At 41.3% G+C, this 16,636-nt stretch overlaps 1 protein-coding gene across 2 annotated transcripts in view; it reads left to right on the top strand.

The window, feature by feature from the left end:
* Positions 1-16,636, top strand: part of PPA2 (inorganic pyrophosphatase 2) — a 344,063-nt gene that overhangs the window by 271,135 nt on the left and 56,292 nt on the right. For both annotated transcript variants that reach the window (XM_069241383.1, XM_069241374.1), the window contains one exon: positions 16,544-16,629. In XM_069241383.1, coding sequence (XP_069097484.1) covers positions 16,544-16,629 — 86 coding nt within the window. The remainder of the gene's footprint in view (positions 1-16,543; positions 16,630-16,636) is intronic.

Below are 16,636 nucleotides of genomic sequence, written 5' to 3' on the forward strand. Positions count from 1 at the left end.
ATGCCTTTGTGAACAGCCCCACCCTCTTTTTCATATTTTGTGCCCGGGTGAACAGCCCCAATGCCTTTTTTTTTAAATTATTTTGGTCCTTTTTTCCCCTTGGTGTCTAGTGGTTTTTTTTGTCCCTTGGGAGGCAGATTTTGGATAAACACCCTGAATCCACCCCAGGAGGCTGGAAGATTCATGCACCTGTTCTAGGGTCGACAAATGCAAAAAGAACAGTTGATGGGCGGAATGTAGACCAAATCAAACATTCACCCCCAGTCACAGATCTGGGTTTAATCCATCAGGTTTTTTGCTCACCATGCCATTCCAGTTTGTACCCGCCCGTATGCAAATCAGTCTTGACCCATAAGTGCGGCGGGTATGCCCAGACGTGGGTCCCGGGCTCGCTATGCCACTGGATTCAAGCTAGCCTGGCTGATGAAGGGTGAAACCCTGAAACCGGTCCCAGGATGCTTGTTTCCGGTCCAGGGAGGACCTGGCCTGGCAGTTCGGGCTGGACTGTTCCCATGAGGAACAGGGTCAAGACTGATTTGCATATGGCTGGGTTCAAACTGAGGTGGCATGGTGAGCAAAGGAATTGATGGATTAAACCCAGATCTGTGACTGGGGGTGAATGTTTGATTGGTTCTGCATTCCATCCATCATTTCTGTTTTGCCCTGTTCTAGGGTCTGCATGCTGTGGGGTGCCTGTATGAACTGCCCCACCTCCCTTTTTTCATTATTTGGGCCTACTTTCCCTTGTGTCTAGTGGCCTTTCTGTCCCATAGAAGCAGGTTTTGAGTAAACGCCCTCAGTCCACCCCTGTTGGGGCAGTAAGGCTGGTGCACCTATCCCGGGGAGGGAGCATGGTGTAATGCCTGGATGGTCACCCCCATTACCCTTTTATTTTTTGGCCCAAAAAAAGGGTGTTGGGCAGCTCACCCAGGCATCATGCTTGCTCCCACCCTGGAATAGGTGCATCAGTCTCTCTCAATCCACCCCCTTTTTGGGGGGTGGATTGAGGGTGTTTATCCAAAATCTGCCACAGTGCGACTCCCATTCACCTTGGTTAGATGCATGACTTTTGCAGGCTCTAGACCCACTGGGCAGCATTTTTATCAGGACAAGTAGGGGAACAGCGGGTGATAGGAATTTTGTGGATCCCTGAGGTTCCAGGAGGTTTATGTCACAGAAATGCAAGGAAAATGTTAGTCAAGGTTTTAGGTTTGCATGGTATGGTGGGTGGGAAAACGTTGGATCCACACACTGCACACTATTCAGGACTCCCCGGTGTGTCTAGTTTTCAGTAATTTCTAGGTTTGGTAGGTTTCCCTTAGCGGCCGCCAAGCCTGGGCCCAAATACTACATCTACCCCTTTGCCAAAATAGGTCATTGTTTGACAGGAAATGTTGAGTCTCCATCTTGTGTTTTGGGCTCTTTTGTGTTACCACCCGTTGGGAGACTTTGCAGAATGCTGTGTTGTAAGAATTTTGTGGCTCCCCACAGATTTCAGAACTTTCCATCACAGAAATGTGAGGAAAATGTTTTTGTGTTTTTTTTTTTTTTTGCAAAGTTTGGGGTTTGTAAGAGCTTCTGGCTAGGAAATCCTCAGCTACCCACATGGCAAAAAAGGTGTCCGTTTTCAGTGGAAAAATGTGATGTGTCCATCTTGAGTTTTGGGCCCTTTCCTATTGCGGACACTAGGCCTCACATGTGTGGTACCATTTTTATCAGATGACTTTGGGGAATGCTAGGTGGTTGGAAAATTGTGGCTTTGCACAGATTCCAGAACTTTCCTTCACAGACGTGAGAAAATGTGTTTTTAGTCAAAGTTTGAGGTTTGCAAGGGTGTCTAAGTAAAAACCCTAATGGGAGCCCCTTTAGTCACCCCCACCATGGAGTCCCCCCTAGTGTTTAGTTTGTACAAATGTACAGGTTTACTAGGTTTACCTAGCTGCCAGCTGAGCTGGAACCCAAAATCCACAGCTACCCACATTGCAAAAAACAGTCAATTTTAAGTGGAAAAATGTGATGTGTCCGTGTTGCATTTTGGAGCCTTTCCTGTTGCAGGCTCTAGGCCTACTCACACAAGTGAGGTGTAGTTTTTCTCGGAGACATGTAGAAACACAGAATATTAGTACAGTTTTTATTACCAACTGTACTTCTCTACATTTGTTCATTCCAAATGCAAGCCAGTGTATAAGAAAGAAGACATTTTGAAAAATGCCTTCTGAATTACCTGCTAGTATGGGTACCTATAGATTCAGAAATGTACAGATAACCAGTGCTCCTGAACTCCGTATCTGGTGTTTATTTCAGAAATAAATAGGCTTCTTCATACCCATTTGTTACTTTTTGTATTTTACCATTTAAATTTCTCAGTACTCAGTACACAATGAAAAACCACTTGTACGGTGCAGCTCAGTTGTTGGCTCTGAATACCTCAGGGTCTTGGAGGACCTACAAATGCTATATATTTCTGCATCCATAAGAGTCTGGCACCCAGTGGTATATTGTAGTTGTAAATATCCCATCATGACAAGTAGTTACAGGATTAAAACGTTGTCACAAATGGCTCTTTCTTCCCTTTAGGGATCTACCTCTTTGGAAAATGCCAAAACGGAGGTAAAAAAAAATAGGGTTTCTAATTCAACTCTGCATGTTCCTGAAATCTGGGAAGATAATGACTTTAGCACAGCACACCTTTTGTTGATACCATTTTTAGAGAAAGAACAGACCCTTTTTTGCAACGCAAATATTTCCTATTTTTCAACCCAAAAAACAAAATGTAGCGATATGTTGGCTATTTTCTCGGTCTCCACCAGGGGAATTCTCAAACCCTGGGTACGGGTACCTTTAGAATTCCCAGGATGTAGGAAAAAAAGACGCAAATTTGGCATAGATACCTTATGTGGAAGAAACGTTATGTAGGCTCAAGTATGAACTATGCCAAATAGCCAAAAAAGGCTTAGCAATCTAGGGGGAAAAGGCCGAGAATGAAAAGGATTACATTTCCGTTGTTTAGTTATTGACCCCCGGGTGAAAAAACATTGTTTGAAGTTTTGATGATGCAGTTTCCTTCATGATCCACTTAGCAGATTAAGGCACCAACGTGGATTTCTGCAAATATTATTTATAAACTACTTTTGGACCCTGGAGTCAATTGCACACTATATCCACAGTTTAATGCACTTATTCCATTTGGTGAAAGTTACATCTTTTCAGTCAGATTTGAATGTGGTAGTTCCTTCCATGATAAGGAAGTCTGTAGAGAACTTAACCACTTTCATTTAGACCTGCTTTCCTGGAAGAAATTTTTCTAATATCTATTCCATTTACCAGGAGTGTTAACACAAAAACATTTGGATTTTCGAAAAACATGAGAATAGTAAATGGAACATTAGTTCCTTTTCTCCTTAGGATTTGGGCTGATTTTCATTTGAACCAGAGTTTGACTGATTTGTGTTTGAATCAGGAGCTGTAGCTCCCATTTCTACATCGTGGGGATCTTCATTGGTAGTCATAAATGCCTGAATAATTCTGCAGTGCATACTTTAAATGGGTGTTTTTCCAGCCCTACAGACTATACTCGGTTACAAAAATCACCTTTGATAGGCCTATAAAAGGTGCTGTTCATCATATGGACTCTAGCATTTCATGTTTATATTAACGTAAAATGTATCTATGGAAAAGTGCTCAGGGGGCCAAGCATGTAGAGGGAAATTATTCAAGTGTTTATGGCTTGAATGAAGATACTTACGATGTAGAACTAGGACCATAAGTAATTAACTTTTTTTTCCTTCAGACTCGTCCACAAATAAATTCATGTCCAGGAAGGGCAATGAATACATTAACCTAGGACATGAACGTGAAAAGAAAATATCAACATTAGGGTTAGACATTCAGAGTTGAGGTGAGGAATAACGCATAGCCAAAAAAGCAAGCCAAACAGTATTTGTATAGCCATACTTAAATCAAGTGTACATAGTGAAATGCTGCTTCAAAAATAGATGAGCGATCATTGCTCATTTGTTTGCAAACACAAAAATGATATAGATAAAAAGAAAAAAAAACAGATTTGGGAGTCAATATCTGTTTTACAAGAGAGCATTCTAAAATCTAGTAATTGCACTCTCAGATGTAATCCAGTGGAAATACATTCCCAAACTCCAGTTAAGTTCAAATTCTGACACCAGGCACCAAGATAAGCAGGGTCTTCATCAGAACAAAAGATAAGACATATAAATGTGGCGCCCTACATCAGCCAAGTTCAGTCATAAGTATCAGTGACCAATTCTATAAAGTGGGACTCAAATGGTAACAGCAGTGCACTCGTAACTGCCAAAATAGTCTGTGATAATCTCTCTATGGGTGTTTGGAGCAGGTTCAGGGGTAGCCTTGAACAAGAAGCCTTGTTGAGGAGACAGCAATGTCCTGCCTTATTTTACCAGAGATGTTTGGTAGACAGTACTGAAATTCTGTAATTTTCCAAGTGATTCACCGCTGTGTAATGGCCATCCCCACTGCCCCATCTGTTTTAAACCCATAGGAGATCTTCAATGCAATCTGTACAGCTTCTCTGGTTGACTTAGCTTTGCTGGGTATCTTCTACTGTGCAACACGTCTAGGCAACCAGTGGCAGACAGCAGCTGGGCCACTGGCGTTAACTTCGGGCAGGCCTCACCGATACACGTAGCTTCTGACTTGTCATTCAGGAAGTGCCAATTCAGGAGTATGAATTGTTGGAGTGAAGCTTTAGCCCCGTGTTTATGCAATTGAACACCATAGAAGGCAGTCGCATCTGGTGTAGGGGCAAAGTGGTGAGGCAGGGGAGGGGGTGTGCACAAAGCAGAAACAGAAAAAAAAACTCACCTGCCCATTGCCGCATTCCCAAATCTCTGCATCACTGCTCTTCAGGCAGGGAACCCCAGCCTAGCCCTGTGAACAACTCTAACATTGATCTCATGCTGCTGGCAGCATGAGAGCAGCACCAGGATTTGCCTGAACGCTCTCGATTTTCACTCCCATGTAGACGTGGAAGCCTGTACCTGCTGCCTCCAACCCAGCAACACAGCTCGGGTTGGAGAGAGCTCAGTGTGCATGTGAGTTTGGCCAGCCTGAGACGGCTAACCAAAACCACATGGGCACTGAGGGGGGTACACACCACTCCCCTTCCCTGCCTCTCATCCCTCCTTGCTCCACCCCCGTGGAAAATAAAATTATAATAAACATGGTTAATTATTGTTTTGTTTTTCAAGTTTTGCAGCTGCTGCTCGGGGGCAACTCTCCTCAGATATAGCGGATAAGCCGCTGATGATGGAAGATAATTTGTAATGTTCAAAGTGTTGTGAGCCAGCTAATTAGGTTGTAATGCATCTTCCCTTTCTCTTTTTTTTAGTGTCAGGCATTGCCTTCGGCTATATCTCATGTATGTCCGAACTAAAGCAGGCATTACAAAAATAACTCAATGCTGTTGCTGGTCAGATTTCACAAGATCCTTCTCATTTGAAGTTTTGTGCATTCCCACCCACCCAGGACAACAGCAAGGAGTGGGGATAGAACACGTTTTGGAGTTAGCGCAGAGGGTTCTCCTTGAGTCATTGTTGCCTGGGCAACAACAGAAGTCGAGGTGGGAGGAGCACCCCTGCAAAAGAGGCAAAGTACTATCCTTCCTATCTTTTTATTTCTCTCTCTTTGACACTCTCTCACTCTCTCTCACACACACACTTACCCCCACACCATTTGTAAAACGAAATAAGTAAACAAGAACCGGGCCCAAAGTTTTTCTTAGAAGTCTGTTGCAGAATACTTAGTCTGCCTGTTCTTGATTCATCCCCCATGCTTCTATCTTCGACCACTCTACACTTCTGTATGTTTATGTAATTCAGCTTTTTGTATTACAACGTTTTTCCTCTTGCACTGTTTTCCTGTTATTCTTTTCCAATTTCTGTCATCCTTTGCTGTCTTTCTGTCTCTTGTTTCAAATCAAAGTCTAATGGTAAAAAATATATTCTGGTCTCCAAAAAACTGTGCCGGTGCACATTACATGCAACAACCAAATTATGACCCGGGTGCGCAACCACACTCTTCTCTTCTCTTCTCTTCTCTTCTCTTCTCTTCTCTTCTCTTCTCTTCTCTTCTCTTCTCTTCTCTTCTCTTCTCTTCTCTTCTCTTCTCTTCTCTTCTCTTCTCTTCTCTTCTCTTCTCTTCTCTTCTCTTCTCTTCTCTTTTCTTCTCTTCTCTCGCTCTCGCTCTCTCTCTCTCTCCCCCTCTCTCTCCCTCTCCCTCTCCCTCTCCCCCTCTCTCTCCCTCTCTCTCTCCCCCTCTCTCTCCCTCTCTCTCTCCCCCTCTCTCTCTATCTCTCTCCCCCTCTCTCTCTCTCTCTCTCTCTCCCTCTCTCCCCCTCTCTCCCTCTCTCCCTCTCTCCCTCTCGCCCTCGCCCTCTTTCTCTCCCTCGCCCTTTCTCTCCCTCGCCCTCTCTCTTTCTCTCCCTCGCCCTCTCTCTCTTTCTCTCCCTCGCCCTCTCTCTTTCTCTCCCTCGCCCTCTCTCTCTTTCTCTCCCTCGCCCTCTCTCCCTTTCTCTCCCTCGCCCTCTCTCCCTTTCTCTCCCTCGCCCTCTCTCCCTTTCCCTCTCTCTCTCTCCCCACCCAAGCCCAACCTTCCCTCAGCTGCCATTGTCTCTCTCTCTCACGCTACATTGGGCGAGTAAGGGGCTGGGTAAGTGATCCTCAATTCTGGTATATAACTAGGATCTGCATAACCATTAGGTGAAGCAAGTCAGCAGCTTTAGTGTGCCAGCACTAGGTGGTGCCAAATTACATTAAAAGGATGAAAAGGCCCCTTTTTAACTCAAGTGTAAGTGCATGGCCTCTTGTATACTTTTAAGTATACTACTTGGGCTTAAAGCCATTTCATTTGCTTGTTTCAGTGTCATTTAAAAACCCTCCCTCTCTAGTGGTCAGCCATGACTCTTGTCCCTCCTTTTTCTCTTTGGGAGCAGAGACCAGCTACTGTATAATTACAGTTTGTCATAGTTTATCTCTTCTTTAGGGGACTTTTGTTTTTCTTTGTTTCCTGCTCTCATTTAGCAGAGCTTCAGTTTTCATTTGCAGAGCATTCTTGCTCTCAGCTCAGCTTTGCTGTTAACAAGGCTATAAATCAGGCTGTTATCTTGGTCACATTTGCTCTTCGTCAGTTCTCTCTGATTGTGCCTGCGTGTGATCATCTGTGGTGGGAGGGAGGAAGGACGGAGGCCTGCTTGTTTATTTAATTACTTGTTCTTTTTAGCGACTTGTCATTTTTCCAACTAGTTTACTAGATACTGTGACTGATGTGTACACTTTTTCAAATGAGACCTATTAAATTTCTGTTTCCCTGATTCCCCCTGTTTATGGGAACACACAGAACAGGATGGAGAGAAGGAGGGGGCCTCATGCTGAAACACTGCTGGCTTGAAGGTCAAAGTATGGTATAGTTAAATCAGTGGAGGGAATTCGCTGGTTTGGAACTTGCAGCAGCGAGTTCACTATGCCGAATAGTACTTAAGCCATACTGATATTTTAATTAAAATGTGTGTGTTTTCTAGCACACTACCATGTGACCTTACTGTCGCTTCATAGCGCTGACCTGGTACCCTAGCACTGAAATTTTAGTGCATTTGAGACTGTCGCTTTGGCATTCAACTTTGTTTTGTGACACCTCCTGCTGTCATTTTCAACATCTTTTGTCAAGTTTACATGCATTACAAACATGTATTTTGAATTAATTAATTCATATAACACATCTAGCTATTCCTGTGCATATAAAAGCGGTATTAGCTGTGACCTGGAGAGGCTTTGAACTTACATTAAGGGAACGTGTGACATGTGGAGTTGCTGTTAAGGGGTGGCCCGAAGGTGGTTCCTGCAGCTGCAGGGACGGGTGGCTTATGAGGGGCCCTCCGGCCGCACTGGCTACAGCGTTTGAGCCAAGAACTGTCAATCCTGAAAGGCATTCCTGGGGGGTTGACGGTTTTAAGATAGGAGTGGGGAGATAACTTTTGTGCTCTGGTGAACCCTCTGTACCACTGAGAGGAGTGCTGGGGCAGCCTCATTCTGTGTTACTGAACTCAGAGTATCTCATAGCATTTGATAAAGTGTGAGGCCAAAACCTAAAGTTACAAAAATAACAAACTGCTGTTTGTGTCACTGTGTGCGCACTCTATTCATTTTATGTAGGGTTGTTCTCCTTTATCCGTCAAGTGGACATCAATTCAACGTCCCTTAAACAAGCAATGGTTAGAACAGAAGGCTGGTGAAATGTTACAAAAACCCAATTGGAAAGAGCCCAGAATAACTGATCCCTCCTTCTTGGGTGTAAGAAACAAGGGTCAGTCTCCTAAAAATAGTTTACACTAAGACTTAGATTTTCTTGTCATAACAAAGGAAACATTACTGTAAAGTCCCAGAGACGCTGCTAGCATTGACTCTCACACAAGCTGCCCGTACATTTTTATACAAATTACTGCCTTTGATACCTTTGATACAAGTTCCCATCAACTTCTGACACAAAGTGCTGCTTTTGAAACGTTATTACTGCATGTCATAGAAGTTACCATTACTTTTGATACAAACTGTTGATACATGATATACTGCCTATATATATATTCCATTTGCTTCAATGTTTCTTTAATCAAATGTTTAAACATTAAATGCAGATTTAGAGACATAACCATCGCTGCTTTCACCCACCCTCGCCCCTTTTCCACCTCATGTATCTATTTTTTTTATTTCTTAGCCTTTTTATTGATCAAACTAGAACAATAAAGGCAATGTAGAGCTTTACAAGGGTTAACAATTGGTAGTAACAGAATGGAGAAATAATCCTTCACAAAGCAATAAAACTGTGGCAATCAAATGTGTATATCTGGGGGACCTAAACGGACTCAAGTATAGTTATTCATTTTATTATGTTTGCAGTAGAGAGCTCTCCTACATTGGCTTTGTCCTCTGATTACTAGACTCAAGAGAAACCTATTTCAGAGCTAAATGAGGATGAAAAGCAGGAGATTACTTCAGCCTTTATTTTTTTTATATAGCAATGTCTAGAAGCAGGGTCTTTGAATTGGTCATAGACTGCTGGTTGTGAGAGATGGTCAGTTTTCAGGCCAGGTGTTTTGGAGAGTCTGAGAGTAGAACTCTGAAAGTGATGAAGGTTAGTTTTAAGTGCCATCTGCCTTCAGTTGGTTAGAACTTGAGTATGGCGAGTCTTTGTGTGGAGAGTGGCCTTCAGTGACTACTTTCCTTCTCAGGGGCATCAGTGCACGGCTTATAATTGTATACTTTATTTATTATAATTGTATCATAGCTAGCCCACAAGAAAGTCTGTACTACCACTTATCCCCTTAACATAGTAAGTAAATTGTTTCCAAAACTTTGTACCACCTATCTCTTTCTTGTGAAATTAACATTTCTCTTGTGACGTGACCAGCAGTGATCCCTTAACAAGAAGAGATCCACCCTAGGAAGCATAACTGTGAGAAAATGTGCTGCAGTTCCTTCAAGTTAGAAGTGGACTTAATTTTATAGTAACCCATTCACAACAACATTGACCTTGACCCCTAGATCCTGCACCTACCTATCCCTGCACTTATGCATCAGTCCCTGAGTGGAGTTGCAGTTGTCATTGCAAAATACAGCATTGTTTGTCCACCCATGCCCACAACTCCAGATCTAGGATAGATTCTATAACATGTGTTGTCTGCATTTAACAGTCCCACTGACAGAGCCAGACCACAGATCCATGGACACTGAAGAAACGTTTTGCTTGAGAAATTGAATCCATCACCTAAGATGTCAAACTTTCTGGCTGCTAAGAGTTACCAGAGTCACATACCTTGTTTATTCTGCAAATGGGGGTGTGTGTAAGCTCCAGTTTCTATCTCTCTACTGGCAGAACCTCCCCCACTGCCCTTCAGAGAGTTCTTCTGTTTATGATGCAAACTAAGCCACTGAAGCAGTGTGTTAGCGCGTCTGACCTTAATAAGTAAACTTACAAGAGGACGTGAATAGGTCGATTAACCTTTTGACTCACATTTAAGATGTTCCCACCATTGATACAGTATATGCAGATCAATAATCAATAACCAATCAATAATCAGTGATAAACAATAGCATTAGTAATCAATTGGAGCCCGTAATTATCACACACCATGAGCATTCAGTCATGAATAACCGCACCTTTTAGTAAAAGTTCGAATATTTATTTCCCTATATTAACAATGCTAATTTCATGTAAAATAATCTCAAAATCGCATACAGAAACATCACTGGCTGTCCAAATCTGCGAAATAAACACAATCTAATCAACGCTTGAACCACTACACATTCTAAGATTACAGTGCAAATTATAAATAAGAAAATTATATCATACATTTATTCAGTAAAGGAAATGCATCAAATGTTTCTCCATATAGCAAACTTTCATTAGTGAGGATCCATTCCAACACCCGATTAGCATGTTGGGCTTCATGCAAAACAATTTAGTCAACACAAATTTAGAAAACATCTAATTATGGCTCTATCAAAATAGTGTGGTTGGTACCTAGAAAGAAAAAGCAAATAGGCATAACAAAACACATGCATAACAGTATACCTCTCCTCAATTGGATCGGCAAGCTAAGATAGTCTTTGTCATCTGGACATCGGTTTGGTCAGCAAGGCAGCAGGATTCAGCATCAAAGTTCAGGAAACGCAAAGTCTTTAAGCATTAAAGTAAAGCATGTCTCTTGTCAAGACGCTTAGTAATGTAATGGCCTTTCGGCAAGAAAGAAGATGGGGAAATGTGCTGTCTTCCATCAGTGCAGTCCGGCTAAGTTAGATTTCTTAAAACAACTTCCGAAGCCCCTATTGGTCAAAGGATCGCATGTTCACATTTCGTCCAGTAAAACTAAAATATCAAATCTATGATTTCCTCTGGTACTCAGTTCACATGTTGTTGATTGGCTTCTCTTGCAAGGTCCTTATCATCTGGCTCGTCAGGTAACAATATTGTTGCGGCTTATACTCCAGTCATTGCCTCTATTGTTCTCCTCCTGAGAAAGTCAGTCTTACACACATTACAGCTGTAATTACGTTTTACAAGACCAGCATCTTCTAGCAAGCGGTTCTCATGAGAAAGACTTTTAGCTACGAGCACATTTGGTTAGCACAGTGGAAAATTACAATTTTAATTCTCTAAGCAGACATTTTATTAATCGTTCGGAAATACAGCTTGACATGAAGCTGTGCAACTTAGGCCAAGACCTCCGCTAAGTTAAGGCCTACAATTAATAAAGCTAATACATAATGCATAACCCTTAATATGACATATTACTACATTAATCGAACATAAGCTCCATATTTCATATTAATAAGCCATTAATAAGTACACTTTGTGAATATTGGCGACCACTCATGTGAACACATTTTCAAATGCGTGTATTATTTTTCTCTATATTAATACATTTTCCATGCAAATCCATTACTTAGAATACACGAATATTCTTTAATATTTTTATCAGAACATCTGCTTTAGCAAGTGTTCTACAGCTGTGTAAACAAAGGGAATGCACGTGACACCGGCCACGAGAGATGCTAAAATGCAAGCCAAAGACCCTTGGCGGTTTAAAGAAAGTGAACTTCCTAGGGCGATTTAGCTACAAACTCCTTCGAATGCTGTTTGGTTAAATGATCCTGCCACCAGACGGAGCTTCTCTAAGGAGTTCCAGTTGCCGCACATTTATGATCTATATTTTGGTCATTGGTTGCTCCGAGCAAAATTTGGTTAATTATTTCTTTCCATTTTAGCCTAATTTACGTAAATTAAGGCACATGTAAGCAACAGATAGTGTTTCAAGGTGTTCGGTTCTTTGCAGTTTGTGTTTTGGCTGTTTTTTGGTAACCCCCATGCAGAAGCTAAGCTTAACTAGCTCCTGTAAACTTGTTCCTCTCCAGCCAGACTTTGGCTCATCCCGAGGCTTGTGCTGGCCATCTTTGTTTCCGGAGTTCGTTATTCCCCAGAGTCAGCCTTTTTCTTGTCCGCCTCCTCTCTGCCACGCTTAAGCCATAAGCTTGCTCCTTTCCAGAGAGTTCCTTATATTTCTGGGCACAGGGTCCTTCGTTGGTGCACACTCTTTGCACTTCTCCCTTCACTTGCGCCCATGTTTCTCTCAGGGTATACTGTACAGTGTGAGGACCATAGTATGGCATGGGCACACACACCATGCTCATCAGTGTTCCCTTTTAGGCCATACCTACATATTAATGGGCACTCCATCACTGACTGTGGTCAAGGTTTCTCCCAAGCTCAGTTCGCTCCTCACCATACTTTAAAGCCTCTCTGCCAAGCCTTCCTCAAAATTCTAGTTAACACTATCCCCCAAATACATCCATCCTGTTCCATAATCTAGGACATGCTCCCAAAATAAAGCCATCCAACTTAACCCCTCCTCTTTCCAAAATAAAATATTTGCCCCTCCCCTTCAAGGAAACAGCCATTTCTATTGTAATTAGCATGGCAGATTTAATTAGGATGCTAAATGGCAACATTTTAATTTTTTGCTGCAGATAGAGGAAGAAGGTAAATGGAAGTGATTTAGTTATATGCAGAGCCACTGGTATTATGTGGCAGAAAAGGACCAAATTATGAGACAGGGTTGACCAAATTAAGTGGCAAGAAAAGTCCTATTAGGCATTTACAATGCCAATATCCCTAACTCGCGCAAATGAAAGACCTATTGCATTGCAAATGCTTGTTTTATTAGTGTATGGACAGCACGCCAGAGGCAAGATGGTTTACCTGGAGCACTGAAAAACGTTGCACCGTTCCTCGGAACAGCAAAACTGTAACCTAAAAACCAATCAGTTTACTGCCATCCAGCAAACACACTGTGGTTAAGGCAGGATTTAGAAAATATATTAACCATTTGTAATGTCTTTTGTCCCAGAAATCCTAGTGTTTTACTGAGTAATATTGTAGTTGGTGTCTGGGTGGCCACTGAAATTAGGGGCTCTGAAATATTTTGTGAAATATTTTATTAAAATAGGAAAACACAAAGTAGGATAGTTAGTTTCTTCAAGAGCTTGCTTGCATTGCACAGGGCTGCCATATCAAGTCCATTAAATGGTTTTAACTCGTTTTTTGTCGCAATCTCTCAAGTGACACTATCCTTCCCCGAGAAGCTGGAAGGGCGGCGGCTGTTTTTTTGTTCTTTTGAGGCCGGGGGTCCTGTGTGGCCACTGCTGTAACCAACAACAGACTTGCATTCTCCAGACCCCAGGAGTGTGTGTGGGTTTGCCCTTGGTTCGAGCTTTGTTGAAGTCCCTATATATAGAAGGGTATTGTGGAGGCAGGAGCTTGGCCCGTTCGCTGCTACGTGAAGAGGTAGGTATTCATAATACCGCTCGTGCAGGGCTTTTGCTCCAGGCAGATACAGATCTTCTACGGCACGTGCCACCTCCCTAACCCCAACCCCAGTGGCTCCATGACATTCAGACTGTCTGTCCAGACCTATTTGTCAATCCAGTTGTGAGGCCTAGAGATGTCCAGAAAAAACACAGGGGCACAGATGGGATCCCCTTTCCTCTGCTGGCTCTCTGCATGCCTCCACTGAGACAGACTATTGAACAACAGCTGACTCCCCACCTGGAGAAATGTATGACCAACATCACAGAGCCTTTGTAGATAGCCCAGCAGAAACAAGAGGCTCGCATCAAATACTGCATAGAAAGAGTTGCAGGAAGAACTCACAGTGGAGAGTGAAGATAGGCGTCAATTGTATTTTAATCATTACACAATTTGAGTGTCTTTCACTAGGTTTACCATGCTGGTCATTTAGTCAGAATTGAGTATGTCTGGGACAGTGTCACTCACACACTTCTGATAATGTCCATACACTGCTTAAATGGGATAACACAAGAAAGGGCCGGCGTGGTAACGCAGTCTCTGCAAGGAAATGGTGAATATTGCGTTAATAGCTGTCAAGTGTCTGCCATATCAAGTGAAAAATTTCAACCAGTTCTGAATTTTTTTAGACTTCAGCATGTTTCATTCTGAATCTTGTAGTAGCTTCTCTTTTAATGTTGTAAACATGGGCCGAAATATACAAACATGAAAGGTTTTGCTGACCTAGTATAAGCGCGCCATGAAATCCTCACCATGTATAATGGAACCTGCGCTAGAGGACGATGGATCGAATCGACATAGGTTTGAGGGGATGACACCAATGGGAATTGTGAGAACCCATAAATCAATAACAAGTCAATAACATTCAATATAATAAAGCTTCAGTCAATAACCCCACCAATTTAGTAACAATAATTTATAGATTTATTTCCCTATATTATCAATGCTAAGGTCACGAAGATAACTCTCAAACACAAATGATAAGCATATAAGATCAATAGCTGCTCATTAAATCGGCGTATATATATCTCAATTTGATTAATACAGTTAAACAAATTATTTCCAGAAGAATCACACTTATTAATAATATCAAAGCTGGTAATAATGATACAAAATGCATTAGTTCAGCATCAAATGATTTCAAACCAGATCATAAGCAATAGATGATTATTTCCCTGACTAACCACAGATTAGCAATACGTGTTGGGCTTCGTGTGATTGAATTTAGAAACACAAATTTTGAAAAACTCTTAACTCGATTATGTCATATAAAACTAATAATGTGCAGCAATATATTAATTGCTTGCAGTTGGTGCCTGTAAAGCAAGAGAGAGACAATTCACATTTAATAGCATACATTGCCACAAAAGTAGTAACAGCAAATAATCAGCTTCCACTTGAGGACACCATCAGCTATCTCATAGCAGTTTGGGCATAACGACAGCTATTCTCGAAACACGTCTGTAGTCTCCACATACGCTTCTTCTCCTTATTCTCTCTAATAGTCCCTAATACTCTCTCTCTAATTTAGTCTACACAGATTATTATACTAAACTCTAATCAACTCCTGACTGTCCAGTCTATGGGGTGTTTTCATTTCAGCCAATCGACAACCAAATTGATGACCTAAACTTGACAAACTAACGCTAACTATAACATTTTCTTTGGGTAGATACACTCTCCTTCCGTCTCGTCTGTAACTCCATTGTCTCATCCGCCTTTCGCATATCTTGTTCTCAGGAATAAACTTTCTCGGCTACTTTCACTTCCATCCTCGCGGAAAGACGAGATATTAGTAACATTCTCAAACAATAGAACATTTAACTTCTTCAACGCTTGGTTAATAGGTGACCTTGTAAGATATGACACAGCAACCCACTCGGGGAAGCTATGGATTCGTCTACACAAGCTTGAAAACATTTATTATAGAAAGCTTTGAATCATGGAAAATAACTACAACAGCTGAATATAATTTTGCTCAGCCAAGAACAGAAAAACAGCGATATTAAAAGTTTTCTTGTTTTATACGTTAGTTCCTCACGTATTACTAATATGAAAACCATTAATAAACATATTAGAAAATTCACACTCTCACAAAAACATGGGCCGAAATATACAAACATAAAAGGTTTTGCGGACAGAAACAGCTACACATCAAAAAATACAGAAATTATGATTTTTTTTTAATTCATGAACAAAAAATGTGAACATTTAAAAATGAATTTTAATGAACTTTCAAAAATGTATTTTATTTCTGAAAGACCAAGCAATATGCTAAATTCGATCATTTAATTTTGTCTTTTTTTTGCTCTTAATGCATACTGTCTTCTCCTTGCATACCAGTGCTGCTTTAGTTGAGGCCACAAGTCGACTATATTTCTTTTTGCTATTCTTCCACTACTCTCACAAATCAAGATAAGGAGAACAATTTGATTTGTAGCTTCCCTTTCAAATTCCTTCACAATACAGATAATTTAAAAATGTTTAATTTTGCTTTTTATGTATATTTTCTTTATTAATACATTAATATTTAATTTGTAAGCAGTCGAGTACTGCTGAGTAGGTTTCACGTACCCTACAGGGGTCCGATGACTACAGGTTTAAAATCACTGCTTCCAGTTTACTTGTTGAGAAGACTTGAGACTTAATACAATTTTCTCATAAATTCAATTAAGTTTATCTGGTTGAAGGACCATAGAAGTGTTAGCTATTGTTCCATTGAGGCTAACTGTTCTCTGAAAGCCAAACAACCATGTTTCCAGGTAGCAGTGCAGTGCTCTGCACAAGCCCTGATCCCCAGATCTGAGCTCTAACACCATCCACTGGTGTACTTTTGTAAACCTTTTCCTGTGTGCTTAGATGCTAACTTAAGTGAGGTTCATTCTTGCCTTATACGTCCATGTTTCATGGCGCAAGTAATCTCCATGTCATTGACGTACCGAACTGGGCCAAAAAGAAACATTTGTTACTGTGTTATCATTTTATGTTCTTTGGTTAAGGAAGAAAAACCTGTAACAATCTTTCGGACATGTGCAACCAAACTGTTAAAAGCATTATCAAAACGCATACATTTTTACCTTATTCTGCAATTTTTTGGAAGAATTAATCGCACTAGTTCAACTTTTTTTTGCCCTAGATATTTGCTCACGACATTATTAACACTACTCATGAATACTGGAAAAAGCTGATTCTGAAACAAGTTGATGGTGGATCAATTAATTGGTGAGTA

The sequence above is a fragment of the Pleurodeles waltl genome, chromosome 1_2 (genome assembly GCF_031143425.1).
Source record: "Pleurodeles waltl isolate 20211129_DDA chromosome 1_2, aPleWal1.hap1.20221129, whole genome shotgun sequence".
Classification (NCBI taxonomy): domain Eukaryota; kingdom Metazoa; phylum Chordata; class Amphibia; order Caudata; family Salamandridae; genus Pleurodeles; species Pleurodeles waltl.